At 39.7% G+C, this 16,470-nt stretch overlaps 1 protein-coding gene across 4 annotated transcripts in view; it reads left to right on the top strand.

Moving 5' to 3' along the window:
* fhod1 (formin homology 2 domain containing 1) overlaps positions 1 to 15,963 on the top strand; it is a 333,883-nt gene extending 317,920 nt beyond the window's left edge. For all 4 annotated transcript variants that reach the window (XM_063066732.1, XM_063066733.1, XM_063066734.1 and 1 more), the window contains 2 exons: positions 1,405 to 1,581; positions 13,956 to 15,963. In XM_063066732.1, the coding sequence (XP_062922802.1) occupies positions 1,405 to 1,581; positions 13,956 to 14,038 (260 nt within the window). In that variant the 3' untranslated portion in view covers positions 14,039 to 15,963. The remainder of the gene's footprint in view (positions 1 to 1,404; positions 1,582 to 13,955) is intronic.
* The last annotated feature ends 507 nt before the right edge of the window (positions 15,964 to 16,470 follow it).

Here is a 16,470-nt window from a genome sequence, read left to right as displayed (position 1 = left end):
TTTCCTCCTTTTCCCACCTGCTAGTATTTGACCTGACTGAGAGAACAATCTATAATGCGTCCAATACAGTTCATCATATGCATCATAGAGACCATCCTGTCTCAGCCTGGTATGGCAACTGCTCTGCCATGAGACTGCAAAAGATGGCAGAAAGTTGTGAATGCAGTCCAGTGTATCTCACAAACCAGCCACCCTTCCACTGACTCTGTCCGTGCCTCTCACTGTTTTGGTGAAACAACCAATGTAGTCAAGGACTCCACCCACCCCAATGATTCTCACTTCAACTCTTTCCCACCGGGTTGTTGCTGGTGTTCCTGTCTATGCCCTGTTGTGCATTGGGCAGCAACTTTGCCAATACTTTTGCATTTGTCTGTTGTTTACGAGGCCGAGTTCCTAGCTTGGTGCTCAACCCAACATAGATGGAAAGCGTGCAAGGAGCTGGCTGGGCTCGAAACCGGGACCAGTCACCTCAAAGTCCGGTGTGGATACCACTACACCAGCAGCCAGCAACTCCCACTGGGTAAAGGATTCAAAGGCTTGACAACGTGTACCATCAGGTCAAGGACAGCTTCTATCAGACTCCCAATCTACCATGATGTGACCTTGATTATTTAGGACCATGCACCATGCTCTCTACGTGGCTGCAACACCACCTTCTGCATTTTTCTTTATTTTTGCTACTTCAATGTACACCTGTATGAGATGATCTCCCTGGATGGCACACAAAGCAAACCCTTTCATATATCTCAGTACATCAGCCAATAGACCTTTACCAGTTCTCTATTTATTAAATTTCATTTGAAGAAGATGAGTTTGGCTTTTAGTCAAACCAGATCATGCTATCATTTGAGATTTACCAACATGTTATAACTCTTAGACAGCAAAATCTGTAGCAACCTAATCTATTTGACTGCCTTCATACAAAAGATCTGTGGCCCATGAGACCACCAGCGCCTCAGGCTTGTGAACCCTGAGAGAAATGTCCATGAATTATTAACCCAATTCACTGCCCAGACAGCACTCTCTCCTAATGAGTCTGGGTACCGGGGTTTGGTCAACGTCTTTTGATCAGTTTTTGGGGGAAGACATCAAGCCAATTATTCTATGGATCACCATCCTATGATAACACAATGTAAAGAAATGAGGTCTATTGAATTAACTTCAAAAAAAAATCCACGGACCCAAAAATCAAGTAACGTTTATCACTGAGCCTGTGCATAGGGCTGTGCATTTCACTCAAGTGTTTACGGATACAATATGAGATTTAAACGCAGTGACCGAACATTTTCAGATCAGCAAGTGTGTTTTTGCCACCTTTAGTCACTGGAAACTCTTGCATTTCAGGTGTGGAAGCTATTTTTGAAAATTATGAGTTTTTTTTTGGTCTCCTTTTGATCTTTATAGCTGTTGGACGAATCAGCCCGCCAAATCTTTCCACCCCTAAAGATGAAGCAGCAAGTCCAGCTGATGATGCTACTGATGAAATCATGGACCGCCTGGTAAAATCTGTCACACAGAATCCGAATCAAAGGACATCTACTCCCAAGGAACGCAAAAGATCGAGAGCAAACAGGAAATCCTGTAAGTATATCTGGGTTTAATAATTGCTTGGGGAAGGAGTGGTGGTGATGGTGAAGAGAGGAAGAGGTACTGTATTTCCCAGGGCTTATAAAACTGGGAAAAGAAACTAGACTATCTTTTATGTGACTGATTCCTTATCTGATAAGACGGTTTCTGAAACCTTTTTTGAAATGACCCATAACAATTAATTTAATTCCATATGCAAAACATTTCTACGGTCACCAACATCAGACCTCCTTCTATTATTGGCTATCCAATCTTTTCTCATAGCTTCATAGAGAAGAACGAAAAACAGTATGGAATCAAGTCCTGCCGTTGATCAAGTTTGTACCAATAATCAGGCACCAGTTTTAACACTAATCATAACCCAACCTATATTATTTTTCTCAGGTTCCTGTCTTCGCCACCTCTCTATCTAGATTCTAGTACTTGCCTCCCACCAGAGGCAGCTTACAGAGGTTGCTGCCACATTTGTGTGATGTGGGAGTCAATCAGGGTATCCAGTGGAAACCTCAATTGTCCACAAGAAGAATATCCAATCTCCAGAATGCTGCCACCAGCAGTCAGGATTAAACCTGGGTCACTGGAGATGTCGAGAAGCAGCTCTGTTAGCTGCACGACTGTGAAACCCTTCAAAAGTTTCAATCAAAATCTTTCTGACCCTTACAAACGCTCATGGATATATCCGAGTTTTCCAGTCTTACCCCATAAAATGAAAGTGATATAGAACAGTACAGCACAGAAATAGGCCCTTCAGCCCATGATGCTGTGACAAAATAATTAACTGGTATTAAAAGTCCATTAAACTAATTTCTTTTGCATACATGTCCATATCCCTCCATTCTCAATGTGTTCAGATGCTTTATTTGTCTTCACTACCAACCCTGATGGTGCATTCCAGCTACCCATTACTCTCAGTAGAAAGAAAATTACCCCACATATCTCTTCTCACCTTAAATGCATGCCCTATAATAATGTATTAGTCATTTTGACAGTAGGTGTAGGAGCCATGCATCAGTTCTCTACCTGCATTGCATTTTGCGTTGCGCGCTTATGATGTTTCTTCTGGTGACCAGTAACAGGAGTTGGGTTGGGGTAGAAGTGAAGGGAATGAGTTACATCTTCGCACTTTGTTCTTTGTAGTTTACTTGTGGCTGGGGATTGATGGAAGTCGTATCTCTTGCTGACCGCTCAATTATGTTTAGCTTGCACTTGGGTATCCTTAAGTTTCATTGCTTCAGGGTTGTATGGTTGCTAATAAAGTATTGAATACATATCCTCGACTTTTGGAGCAGTCATTATTGGAGTGAGGATGCATCATACGAGTATAACAAATCCATAGGTTATGTGAACGCCAAAAAAAAATTGGTTTTGCTGCTACATTCTGTCAGCAAAGGTTTTCGACAGTTATACCACATGGATATCAGCAATCGGATGTGTCCATGAAATTAGAAGACCTGCAGCCTGGAGCAGCTTGTAGCAAGTAATAACCCTTTGCTGGTTCACGCTGTGTGTTTGGGTTTGAAACACAGTTTTGAATGGCCAGTGTTGCCTATCCAGTTGGGGAATGAAAGCTGTATAGCGGTGTTTGCCTGAGTAGTGCAACCCTTGGTTCCATTGAAATGCTGAATTTAATTTGCCATTGTTTTGCCTGGTTCGTATGCTTGGAAATCAACATGAATTCAGCTGGAAGCAGTAAACTCAAAGTCAAGACTAAAAGATAAATTAAACAAACTTGTGATATTGAAGGTCACATTGCTTAAGGAAATGGATATTTTCGTAAAGCCACAGAACAGGCTGTGACTGTGTAAAAAGCTGATGACTTTCGGGATGACATACAAGCTGAAGACAGCGTGTCTAACATGCATGCAGCACATTCTATTGCTAGCAGAGTGACTCATGCATCTGGTACCTCATCGGTATGCATTAGAATAGAAACTGATTTAGCTAAGTTATAAGCAAGACAACAAATATTGAGGGATAATCGTGTACTGGAAGAACAGATGGAACAGCTTCGAAGAAACCAGGAAGAACAGGCAGAACACATTTGGAGAAACAAAGAGCAACTTCAGAGAAAAATGGAGTAGCTTAATTTGCAGGAAGAAATTGCAGCCAAGATGGCCAGAGTTAAAGTGTTAAGGGCTTCAAGTACCGTGGGCGCTAAATGTGCTCCAGTAGGACAGTAGCATGGGAAGAGGTCCTATGTTGACATGGAACAGAGAAAGTCCAGCATACTCAATGTCAATATGGATACGTTTGTTGCTCAAATGTCTATGAGTGAAAATTTGAACCCATACAGTAGTTCAGGGTGTTGACTCTCAGCCTGCACCAAGGAGGCACTCTGAACCTATGCCATATCTAATAGCACAGGCTGCTTCTGAGGACTTTGAACTACGGTATGATTACACTCATGTTTCTGATGATAAAGATCTAAATGCTGCACTGGAGGCCATAAGGATACAAAAGAAAATAACAAGCATAGCTATGCAACAACAATGTTTGCATCTCTACCTAAAAGAGAAACTCAAATCTTCAATAGTGATCCATTGCAGTATTATTCATTTACGAGGGTGTTCGAGAATAGGACTGAAGGCAAGAATGATGATTATGGTGATTATTTTCACTATTTTCCCAAACAGTTTACTGGAGGTTACCCTAGAGAGCTTGTCAAAAGTTGGCAGCGGGCTGGCCGAGAGCAGGGATAGCTAAATGCACAAGTTTTATTACAGGAACATTTTGGTGATGAGCACAAAATTGTTGCGCCCTACCTGGCAGAGGCTCTTTCTTGGCCGCATATCAAATCGGAAGATATGAAAGCTCTTCAAGAGTACTGTTGCAATGCCATGAAAAGAGTGCAGCACAGGCGCGAGTTGGACATGCCTGCTAGAATGAGGATTGTTGTCAATAAATTGCCCGATAAACTTTGGGGAAAAATGGAGATCGGTGGACTATAAACTGCAAGAAAGGCACGACCGTGAGGTTACTTTCACTGACTTTGTTAATTTTATTAAAAGGCGAGGAAAGATTGCTACACACCCTGTGTTTGGAAAAAAATACAATGTTATATCACAGACAGTAAGTAATGATGTGATCAAAACTGTCTTTTTTCTTTTTTAATCTTTTTATTAGTTTTCAAGTTCATAAACGTAATAACAATAGTGATATAAAGAGATTGGAATTACATTATTGATAATAAACATATAGAAAAGAAACTACAAATAGTACAAGTGTAACAAACTTCCAAACTCTTGATATAATTAATCATGAAGAGAAAAAAGTAAAAAGAAAAAGATCACAAAGAAAACCCCCCCAAAAAACAAACAGAACAAAACAGCCTGAACCAATATATTAGATCGAATACATTCATTAATGTCATCAACTCCACTCCTGTATTCATATATTCTAAGTTAATAAAAAGGATTTGGAAAAGGTCAAACTGCATCATATGAAAACGTTGAATAAATTTATATCATCAAGCCCTATTATATCTAATTTTTTTCCAACCCTCTTTTATGGATCAAGCCTTTTTGATATGGAAAACTGTTTCATGTCTTTAAATATAATTTGCCCAGATCCCATTTTTTTAGATATTTACAAATAAGAAGCTTTTTAAATACCATGCTGTCTACACTTCCGATTTCATACCCAACTGATATCACAGAAAAAATTTTAGGCTTAAATCCTTATCAGAAGGGATTAGTAACTATTTATGATATAATTATGAAAATACAGCCAGGTATATCTGATAAAATTAAAAATGAATGGGAAAGGGAACTTCAACTTCACCTACCTATAGAGAAATGGAAGAAAATTTTTCAGCTCTTCCTCTACATGTGCTAAACATACGCTGATACAATTTAAGGTAGTGCATACGGCACACATGTCTAAAGATAAACTAGCTTGTTTTTACTCCCATATAAATCCTATTTGTCACAGATGTCACTCTGAGGTGGCCTCTTTGACTCATATGTTCTGGTCCTGCCCTCTCTTGGAAAAATTTTGGAAAGATATCTTTGATATCATTTCAACAGTTTTGCGTTTCACTTTGCAACCCCATCTTATTACAGCAATTTTTGGTTTGCCAATGATGGAACATAGCTCTTTATCCTCTTCAGCCTGTCGTATGATTGCATTTGTTACACTAATGGCCAGAAGGTCCTTTTTATTGAATTGGAAAGAGACCAATCCTCCTACTACATTTCAATGGTTTTCTCAAACTATATCATGTTTAAACTTAGAAAAAAATCAGAAGTGTAATTTTTGATCCTTCGGTTAAATTTGAAGAGACTTGGAAGCCACTTATTCAACATTTTCATATGATGCAGTTTGACCTTTTCCAAATTCTTTTTATTAACTTAGAATATATGAATAGAGGAGCAGAGTTGACGACATTAATGAATGTATTCGATCCAAAATTGGTTCACAAATTTGTTCTCAAGCTGAAGAGAGCAGCTTTGCTACTAGTGTGGAAAGTGAAACTACAACTGAGTCTGGAACTGATGAAAAGGGTACAGATTCTAAACAAGCCACGAATGAAGCAATCACAGCAGTGAATACTGCCTTGGTATCTCATGGTCTTACGGTGGCTGGCGGTCATGATTGTAAACTTCCTGTAATTCCAGTTCAGGTGAAGTCTAAGAAGAGTGACAAGACAGTGCTTAGTTATGCTTTCCTAATCAAGGAAATACAGCAGTGTTCTGCACGGTGGGTATATTGAACATGGTCAACCGCACAGGAAAGCGTACATGCATTCTCTTATGTACAATGAGTCATGTAACTATGTCATTTCAGCATTGGAAGTGGCTGTCGTAGATAGTGAAAGCTACTGTGAACCACCTTACATGTTCACACAAGAACGTATGCCTATCTACAAAGGCAACATTCCTCATCAGAGAGATCTTCAGGAATGGTCTCACCTGAAGCGTATCCATTTGCTGGAAATTGCTTCAGAAATTGAGCTGTTGATAGGGGTGAATGTGCCAAAGGCACTGGAGCCTTTGCAAGTGATTTGCTGTGTTAATGATGGGCCCTATGCAATCAGAACAGTGCTGGGTTGGACTGCTTACGCACCATTGAAAGGTGAGCATGGTGGTAGAAGAGACCAGAGCTGACAATTAATGGGATTTCAGTTTTGAACCTGGATGAACTTTGGCAGCAACAATTCAAGACAGATTTTCCTGAATGCAGTCAAGAAGAACGATCTGGTTTGTCAAGAGAAAATCACAGTCCAGGATAGAGTGCTTACTAGAAGGAGGGCATTTACATAAACATTGAGATTTTATGTCTCCTGTGTCTTTGTAGCATGTAGTTGTATTATTCTAATATAATAATAAGGGGACTGGAATATCGGAGCCACACAACTGTTCTCTATCGGCACTGTACTCTGTTGCACGTTTATTAGATTAGATTCAACTTTATTGTCATTGTGCCGAGTACAGATACAAAGCCAATGAAATGCATTTAGCATCTGACCGGAAATGCAAAGAATAGTGTTATTTACAAAATAACTGCGAATAAAAAGTAAGTGCTACAGCACACAAATATAAATGTACTGAGACAGTACAATATGGGTGCAATATTGCTTAGCGCTGTGATGTGAGGTTCAGCAGGGTCACAGCCTCAGGGAAGAAGCTCTTCCTGTGCCTGCTGGTATGGGAGCGGAGGCTCCTGTAGCACCTACTGGATGGGAGGAGAGTAAAAAGTCCATGGTTAGGGTGAGATGCATCCCTGATAATGCTTTTTGCCCTGCCCAGGCAGCGTTTATGGTAGATGTTCTCAATGGTGGGCAATTGGGTGCCGATAATCTGCTGGGCAGTTTTCGCCACACACTGGAGTGCTTTGCGGTCCGATAGGAGACAATTGCCATACCTCACTGAGATGCAGTTGGTGAGTATGCTCTTAATGGTACAGCAGTAAAAGTCCGTCAGTATCCTGGGACAGAGGTGAGCTTTCTTGATGCTCCGCAGGAATTAAAGGTGCTATTATAACTTTTTGATCAGGATGGAGGAGTTCAGGGACCAGGTGAGATCCTCAGAAATGTGGACACCAAGGAATTTGAAGCTTGGCACACACTCCACTACAGCTCCATTGATGTACATGGGGACGTGAGTGTGGCTCCTAGCATGCCTGAAGTCCACAATGATCTCCTTGGTCTTCTGAGTGTTAAGGGCCAGGTTGTTGTCAGCACACCACGCGGACAGGTGCTGAACCTCGTCCCTGTAGGCCGTCTCATCATTCCCTCTGATCAGGCCAACCACCGTTGTGTAGTCTGCGAACTTGATTATGGAGTTAGGACCATGTACAGGAATGCAGTCATAGGTGAAAAGGGAGTACAGAAGAGGGCTCAGCACAGAGCCTTGCAGCACACCGGTGTTCAAGGTGAAAGTGGAGGAGGAGAGGTTGTCTCACTTAACTGATTGGGTTCTGTTAGTCAGAAAGTCCAAGGTCCATTTGCAGAGGGATGAGCTGATACCAAGCTGGCGAAGTTTGGCAATCAGCTTGGAGGGGATCACAGTATTGAATGTCGAACTAAAGTCAATGAACAGCATTCTGACATAAGAGTTGGGGCTGTCCAGGTGGGTCAGGGCAGAGTGAAGTGCCGTGGAGATGACGTCCTCTGTTGACCTGTTGGTGCGATAGGCAAATTGATGGGGGTCCAGGGTAGTGATCAGACAGGATTTCAGATGTGATAGAACCAGTCTCTCAAAGCACTTTGCAATGATGGGGGTGAGTGCAACTGGACGGAAGTCATTCAGGCCCGTGGCAGTAGAATGCTTTGGCACTGGCACGATGGTGGCGATCTTGAAGCTTGTGGTATTATGGTAGCTAGTCACGTAAGTGTGGGCGGGATAAAAGGGAAGGGAATAAGATATCTTAATGCTTTGTTCTTTGCATTTTGTTTTGAAGTTGGGAGCTGGCTGAGGTCAATAATACTCAATTATACTTAGCTTATACTTTGGTATACCTAAGTTTCATCACTTCAAGATTGTATGTTTGCTAATTGCTGATAAAAGATTGAATACATATCCTTGACTTTTGGAGCAATCGTTATTGGAGTGAGGGCGCATCATATGAATATAACAAATCCATAGGGTCACCGGCAGCAGCAATTGGTTTGGCTGTCTACCCTGTCTATGCCTCTCATGATTTTGTAAACCTTTATCAGATCTCCACTAAACCTGTGCTGCTCCAGAGAAAACAATCCAAGTTTATCCAACCTCCTCTCATAGCACATGCCTTCTAATCCAGGCTGCATCCTGGTAAACCTCTTTTGCACCCTCTCCAAAGCCTCTGCATTCTTCTTATAATAAGGTGACCAGAATTGAATGCAGTACTCCAGATGTGACATAACCAGACTCCTATAAAGCCTTGGACTCAGTACCTCAACTTATAAAAGCAAGCATGCCATACATTTCTTTCCTACCCTATCAACATGTGCAGCCACTTTCAGGGAACTGTGGACTTGGACACCAGCTCTCTTCACCAATAAAGTGTACTGTACCTTTTCTAATGTTGATAGTCATTGTGATAGATGTAAAACTGAGATAGCTACACTGACTCATATGTTTTGGTCTTGTTCTATATTGGAACAGTTCTGGAAGTCAGTTTTTTCACCAATTTCTAAAGCACTTAAAATTAATCTACAACCTAATAAATTAACTGTGCTTTTTGGAATAATTCCTCGAAATATTCATGGTATTTCTGCATCTGACCAACATGTTATTGCATTTGTTACATTGATAGCTAGGAGGGCCATTTTGTTGAAGTGGAAGGATACATCAGCTCCCACTTTGTCACAATGGTTCTGTCAAGTGATGCTATGTCTTAGTTTGGAGAAAATTAGTAGTCGAACCTTTGAACCTTTATTTGATTTTGAGAAAAGATTGGGCTCATTTGCTCGTTATTATCATTTGAGCTAATTGGTAGATTTTTTCCATGATCTAATTGTAAATTTTTTGGTATATTTTCTTTTCTTGCTGGCGGTTTGATGTTTATTTTTAGAAGCTTTTTATATGACGCCTGGCTCTGGAGTTGTACAACTAATGGTTTTTTTTCTCACTTTTTCTGTTTAGTAGGTTTTTTTTGTTATCACAATTTTTTTTCAATCTTTAAGATAATGTCTTTTTTGAGACATTGTAAGTGTTGTTACTTCAATGTACTTGTGTTATTTCTTTTGTATAATATAACAAAAGATTTGAAAACAAAAAAAAAGAAAGAAAAGTGTATGGTTCCTTTCCACATGATTTCCTGCAGTACAACATTTCACACTTCTCTGGATGAAACTCCATTTGCCAATTTTCCACTTGTTTCTGCAACTGATCTATATCTCACTTTATCCTTTGGCAGTCGTTGAACATAGAACAGTGCAGCACAAAAACGGGTCCTTCGGCACAAAATGTTGTGTCAAACCAATTAAATTAGTAATCAAATAGCCAACTAAGTGAATCCCCTCTGCCTACACAATGTCCATACCCTCACATTCATGTGCCTATCTAACTACCTCCTGAAAGACCCTAATGTATCTGCCTCTCTCACCAGCCCCAGACACCCACCGCTCTCTGTGTAAAAGGGCAGCCCCCTCGCATCTCCTTTGGACTTACTCCCATCACCTTAACTGCATTCCCTCAGGTGTTAGAGAATTCAACCCTGGGAAAAAGATAGTGCCTGTCAACTCAGTCTGTGCCTCTCATTGTCTTGTAAACCTCGATCAGATCTCCCATCAGTCTGCTTCAGAAAAAACAACCGAAGTATGTCCAACCTCTCACTACAGCACATGCCCTCTAATTCAAGTAGCGTCTTGGTAAACCTCTAATGCACCCTCTCCAAAGACTCAACGTCCTTCCTATAATCAGGCAACCAGAACTATATACAGTACTCCAGATGCGACCTAGCTAGAGCTTTATTAAGCTGCAACATACCATCCTGACTTTTGAACTCAGTGTCTCAACAAGTAAAGGCAAGCATGCCTTTTGGCCTGTTAACCACCCTATCAGCCTATGTAGTCACTTTCAGGGACCTGTGAACTTGGACCTCAAGGTCACTCTGCTCAGCATCACTGTTAAGGGTCCTGGAACTTAGCAGTGTGTTTTCTCTTCACATTTGACCTACTGAGATGCACCACTTCACATTTGGCCGTGTTAAACTCCATCTGCCTTTTCTCCACCAATTTCTGCAGATGATCGATATCCTGCTGTATTCTTTGCCAGTCTTCTCCACTATCCACAATGCCACAAATCTTCATGTCATCTGCAAATTTGCCAATTTACTCATCTACATTTTCATCCAGGTCATTTACATACATCACAAGTAGCAGAGATCCCAGCACAGATCCCTGTGGAACACCACTAATCAGAGACCTCCAGCTAGAATAAGTTACTTTGAGCATTTCCTTCTGTCTTTAATGGACAAGTCAGTGTTCAATCCAAATGGCTAATTCACCATGGATCCCATCCATCTTAATCTTCTGAACAAGCATTCCATGAAGGACCTTGTGAAATGCCTTACTAAAATCCATGTAGTCAACATCCACAGCTCTACCTTCATCAATCTCCTTCATCACCTTGTCAAAAAACTCAGTCAAGTTTGTAAGACACTACTTGCCACTCACAAAGCCATGCTAGATCTCCCTATTTATGCCATGATCTTCCAAGTGCTTATAAATCTTATCCTTATGAATTCTCTCCAGTAACTTTTCTATCACTAACGTGATAGATTCACTTCTCTATAGTTTCCAGGATTATCATTGGTTCCCTTCTTGAATAATGGAACAACATCAGCTACTCGCTTGTCTTCTGGGACTTTGCCTCTGGCTAAAGTGGACAAAAAGATATTGATGAAAGTCTCAGCAATCTAATCTCTTGTCTCTCTCAATAACCTGGGGTATATCAGGTCCTGGGGACTTATCCATCTTAATGCTCTTTGAGAGACAACAGAACCCCCTCCTCTACTACCTTCTCCCTTCACTTTCTTTGCTCATTTTAGGACAGGTTAAGCCTTTCATGTACACATGCAAGTTACTTTGTGTAGCTTCGAAATAAATCAGTTGAATTATTGTTTTACATTGTCCAAGCATTTGATCCACAGGACTATTTTATGTCTGTGGATGCTACATTATTCATATTGCTGTTACTCCTCAGGACACAGAAGGCATTATTGGAAAGTCCCACATGATGCTGTAACTAGCTACCACACTGGTCTAGCTTTTTAAGATGGAAAATTATTTAATCACTTTAATAAATAGCCTTTTGCTAGATAACTCCGTTTTACGGTTGTAACATGCTGACTTTCATTGTGCAAAAAAATCGATTGCATTATTATAATAATAGTTTTCTGTAAAGGACCATGTCATAATAAGAACTGCTGGAGCAAACCAATTAATGATCAGTTTGAAACTGTCAACTGGAATTAAAGTTTCTAATGTATTCACACCATTGGAACAAAAATGCAGCACAGTATCGGTACTTGGGACCATGATGTGCTGTCATTTTAACTTATTCCCATGGTCAATCTAAATCATAACTCCTACATTGCCTATAACTATCCATTTTTCTTTCATCCATGTGCCTACCTAAGAGTCCCTTAAATGTCCCTCAGCTATCAACATCTACCACCACCCCTGGCCGTGCATTCCAGGCACTTATCCCTCGGTGTATATAAAAAAAAGAACAACTACCTCTTACATCTCCCCTAAACTTTCCTCCATTAACTTAAAAAAATGTCCTCTGGTATTGGCCATTACTGAAAAGAAAGTTGGTCGATCATTGACCTCGAGGCTGGAATTCATTACTCCGTAATAGACTTATACCATACAACAAACAAATACGTTGTTCTTGTGTGGAGCTTCAACATTGTAAAGTATCTCAAGGTGCTTCACTAACACATTATTCAAAGAAAAATTCAAACCTAGCCATAAAGGAGGGACTGGAGGTACTTTAAGTGGGGAATAGCCATCGATAGCAGGGTAATGAAATTCGAGGATACATCAGAGGGCAGAAATATAGGAGGGAAAGCTCTTGAGGTTCAGAGGACTGGAGGACCTTACAAAGCAGAGAAAATTGTTAAAATTGAGATCAACATACACAAAATACTGCAGGAATTTAGCAGGTCATACAGTATCTGTACAGGGAAATAAATTGCTAGAATTGACACAAAATGCTGGAGGAACTCAGCTGGCCAGGCCACCTGTATGGAACAGAGTAAACAGTCGATGTTTCGGGCCAAGACCCTTCATCAGGAGTCTCGGCCTGAAACGTCGAGAGTTTACTCTTCCCCATAGATGCTGCCTGGCATGCTGAGCTCAACAGCATTTTGTGTGTGTTGCTTTGGATTTCCAGCATCAGCAGATTTTCTCATGTTTGTTAGAATTGAGATGTTGTCAGAGGAGGAATCAATCTAAGACACAACATTAACAGATGAACCGGGGGGGGGGGCGGTGGCTGTTGCAATGGGTGTGAGTTCTGTGTTAATTGACAGTAGGTGTAAGTAGGAGATCACTTTGAAGACTGTGGTGTAGTTGGGTTGAGTGGTCGCAAAGCAAGTGGAGGTTGGAGGTGCATGTAAAGGAAATAGAATTGTAAGTTCAGTTGAGGTTACAGAGTGCACTGAAGTTGTTAATAGTTCAGTTTCAGGCAGTAAGTTGGGAGCTACGTGAATCAGAATCAGGTTTACTATCACTGACATATGTTGTGAAATGTTTTGTTCTGTCGCAGCAGTAAAGTGCATTACATAAAATATTCTATAAATTATAATAAGAAAGATTTTTTAAAAAACAAAATAAGTAGTGCAAAAAGAGACTTAAAATGGTGAGGAAGTGTTCATTGTCTGTTCAGAAATCTGGTGGAGGGGAAGAAGCTGTTCCTAAAATATTGAGTGTGTGTCTTCAGGTTCCTGTACCTCCTCCCTGATAGTAGTAATGAGATGAAGGCATGTTCTGGATGATGGGTGCCACCTTTTGAAGATATTCTCAATGGCAATGAAATCAGTAATTAGAATCAAGTTTCTTCTCTGTCTTCTCAATATAATACAGGGCCATATCCAGTTCTCATCTGAATCATAAGAAGGCTGTTCCTCATACACAAAATGCCTGCTTTTCATAAAAGAAAAAATATCTTAATTAGCACTTGAGCAATAGGAGATAATTGTTATTTTCCACTGGTGAATAGTCAGCTCTGAGAATAGAACATTTTTTCCTAGTTTTGCCCAAGATACTATGTTAATTACAATATCTCCCACAAGAACAATAATCACTACTTCTCTAGTGGCAGTGTGTCCTATTTGGAATTGCTTTAAAATTGTAACTTTTGCAGTTAAGCTCAGGTAACTAATGTAATGGACAGAACTGTTCTGTACTAATATCAACTCGTCTTCCTTTGCAGTGCGAAGAACACTGAAGAGTGGCCTGACCCCTGATGTAGTCCAAGCACTGGGTTTGTCTAAAGCATCAGAAGTCGAAGTGTAAAACAACTTGAATACAGATGAGACAAAATTTGGTGCCTTAGCATTCAGACATCTAAGCTAACTGTGCAAAATATACAGAAATCATGATTGTATTTCTTAGATTTGTGACAAGCTCTGGAACTTTACAAATACCCTTAATTGTTATGACGGACTTGGTCCTTATCTTCACGCATTGTTGGATGGAATCTTGTATTGAATATAAGTCATTTTCATAGAGTTCACAAAAGTCAATAATCCTTCTCATTCTAGGTAATGGATTTGAAGGGCAAAGCAGTCATAAACGTCCTTTCTCCATTTAGGCACCAGCCAATATTTTCTGCCTAAATCATAAGCATTCAAATAAAAACCTGCATTCATATCCTTACCCAAAAATCTTTATCCAGTACTTTATTGAAGGCAGTGATCCTTGCTGGAGTACAATCCTCTGGATATTGTTCATTTTCCAGTAGCTTACAGGCATGAACTTGAATAGTTGTGATGGAAAGCAATTAGAAGCTGAAAATCTTCCCAATTCAGCTTGACCCTGTCCTCAGCGAAAGTGCACTTGTGCACTTTTAGAGGAAACTCAGCAGGATGGACTCTTTGTGCAAGCACTAACCTGTCGAGATATTGAGAACCCACTCTTTCCACTGTTGGCAGTAATTAATAAACTGACTCCAGACCATGGATTGAACTTCCAGTTTTTTATGGCTCACCCAATGTGTTTTATCCCCTTGAGCCAACAGGGTTTGCCACTAAACTTTAAGTACTATAGAGATGTATTAACTTTGGGTTTAATGTAACAATTTTGTCTACAACCATGTTTTAATGTTGTAAACTTGCTGGTTTTTTAACCATGTTATAAAAATATTTTGAACTGACAGGGTGGAGAATTGTAGTGAATAATAATGAATTACTACATTGTAGTTAAAAAAAAAAGGATAAAGTCTATTTGTTTGTTAAGATAACAATAAAAGTGTATTTGGAGGTGTCTTGATGTAGCATGATAAAAAAAAATCTGATATCAGATATGCACAGACCAGCACACTCTGTGTTATCCATATTGTTGGATATAGATTTGCACTTGGGAGTCACCTTTATCTTTATGGCAGTACTAAGATCACACTTTAAAAACCACTAATTGTGACAGCTCAATAAATACAGTGGATTCTGGTTAAACAGGACACATCAGGGCCAGTACATTTTGGCCCAATTAAGCAGCTTCCCCATTAGCCAAAGCTTCATGGAAATAGTTAAAAGGCATAACAAAGATAAACTAGCATTTAAATGTGTAACAAATTACGCATTTAAATAAAATACAGAACAAATTAGAGCACTACCCGTGCTACTACAGTATTATAAAACTATGTATTAGTTCTAACAGAAGGACTCATTGCTGCCGTGTCCTTTTGTTGACTGTAAATGATCAAAATTAGCGCAGTCATCTGATGCAAATAATGAATTGCCTTCATTGCTTTCCTGTGTAAAAGCAGTGTTGTGTCTAACAGCCACGCAATTGCACACAGCTGATACTAGTTAGAACCTGATCGGTATCAGTCTCCTGTCCCAATTAAGCAGCATTGTGTCCTAAATAAACGAAGGGAATCCCGGTTATTTTAACAATTTAGTTTTTATTCTTTAAGAGTTGTCCAAAATAAATGGCTGCTTGGATTAACCGATGACCCAGTTAACCGGAATCCATTATATATTAGTTGCAGAGTTATTCTGACTGCAATGTATAATGCTCCAAATGCACCCTTCTTTGAGTGCTTTGCAAGCTGACTTAAACAAACATGCAGATTTAAACAATGTATTCACTGTTACAAATGCGTATCATTCTACTTTTATATATAAAGAAGTCAATTGTTCTCTAGGATTGTTCAATGTATTTTGATAAACTTTATTTTTATTGTTTTTGAATGTTTGTATTATTGCAGCAATTAAATATTTCACATTTTTCTTGTGATGCTTTGCTTTTTACTTTGTAGACTCAAAGGTGATGAAGATTATGTTTCATTCAGTTTATCTTTGCCTACTGTTAGTGCATTGTGCACAAGTCTTTGAAACGTGGTGGCTCTCTAGGTTACAGAAGACATGATTGATGGAAATCTGACTCTGCAAATATTCCTATAATTTTCAGTTAGGGAGATTAGTTACAGAAGTACAATTATCTCCAAGAATTTTAGAATAGAGTTAGAAGTTAGTTAATTCAAAAGACAACCAGTCTTTAAAATGCTTGGATATAATCTTCCAGCAGTAATTAAATACCATTATCTTTAAGAATGCAGCTGCTGCTTTACAGTGGAAGGCCACTTAGGTGATTGACATTGGAAACTGACAAGGCAATGTCTTTTAGATTAGGTTAGATTATGAGGACTCTTTTATTGTCATTTAGTAATGCATGCATTAAGAAATGATACAATTTGTTCCTCCAGAATGATATCATAGAAGCAC

Source organism: Mobula hypostoma, chromosome 14 (assembly GCF_963921235.1).
Source record: "Mobula hypostoma chromosome 14, sMobHyp1.1, whole genome shotgun sequence".
Taxonomy (NCBI): Eukaryota; Metazoa; Chordata; class Chondrichthyes; order Myliobatiformes; family Myliobatidae; genus Mobula; species Mobula hypostoma.
This window is presented reverse-complemented; position numbering and strand designations above follow the sequence as displayed.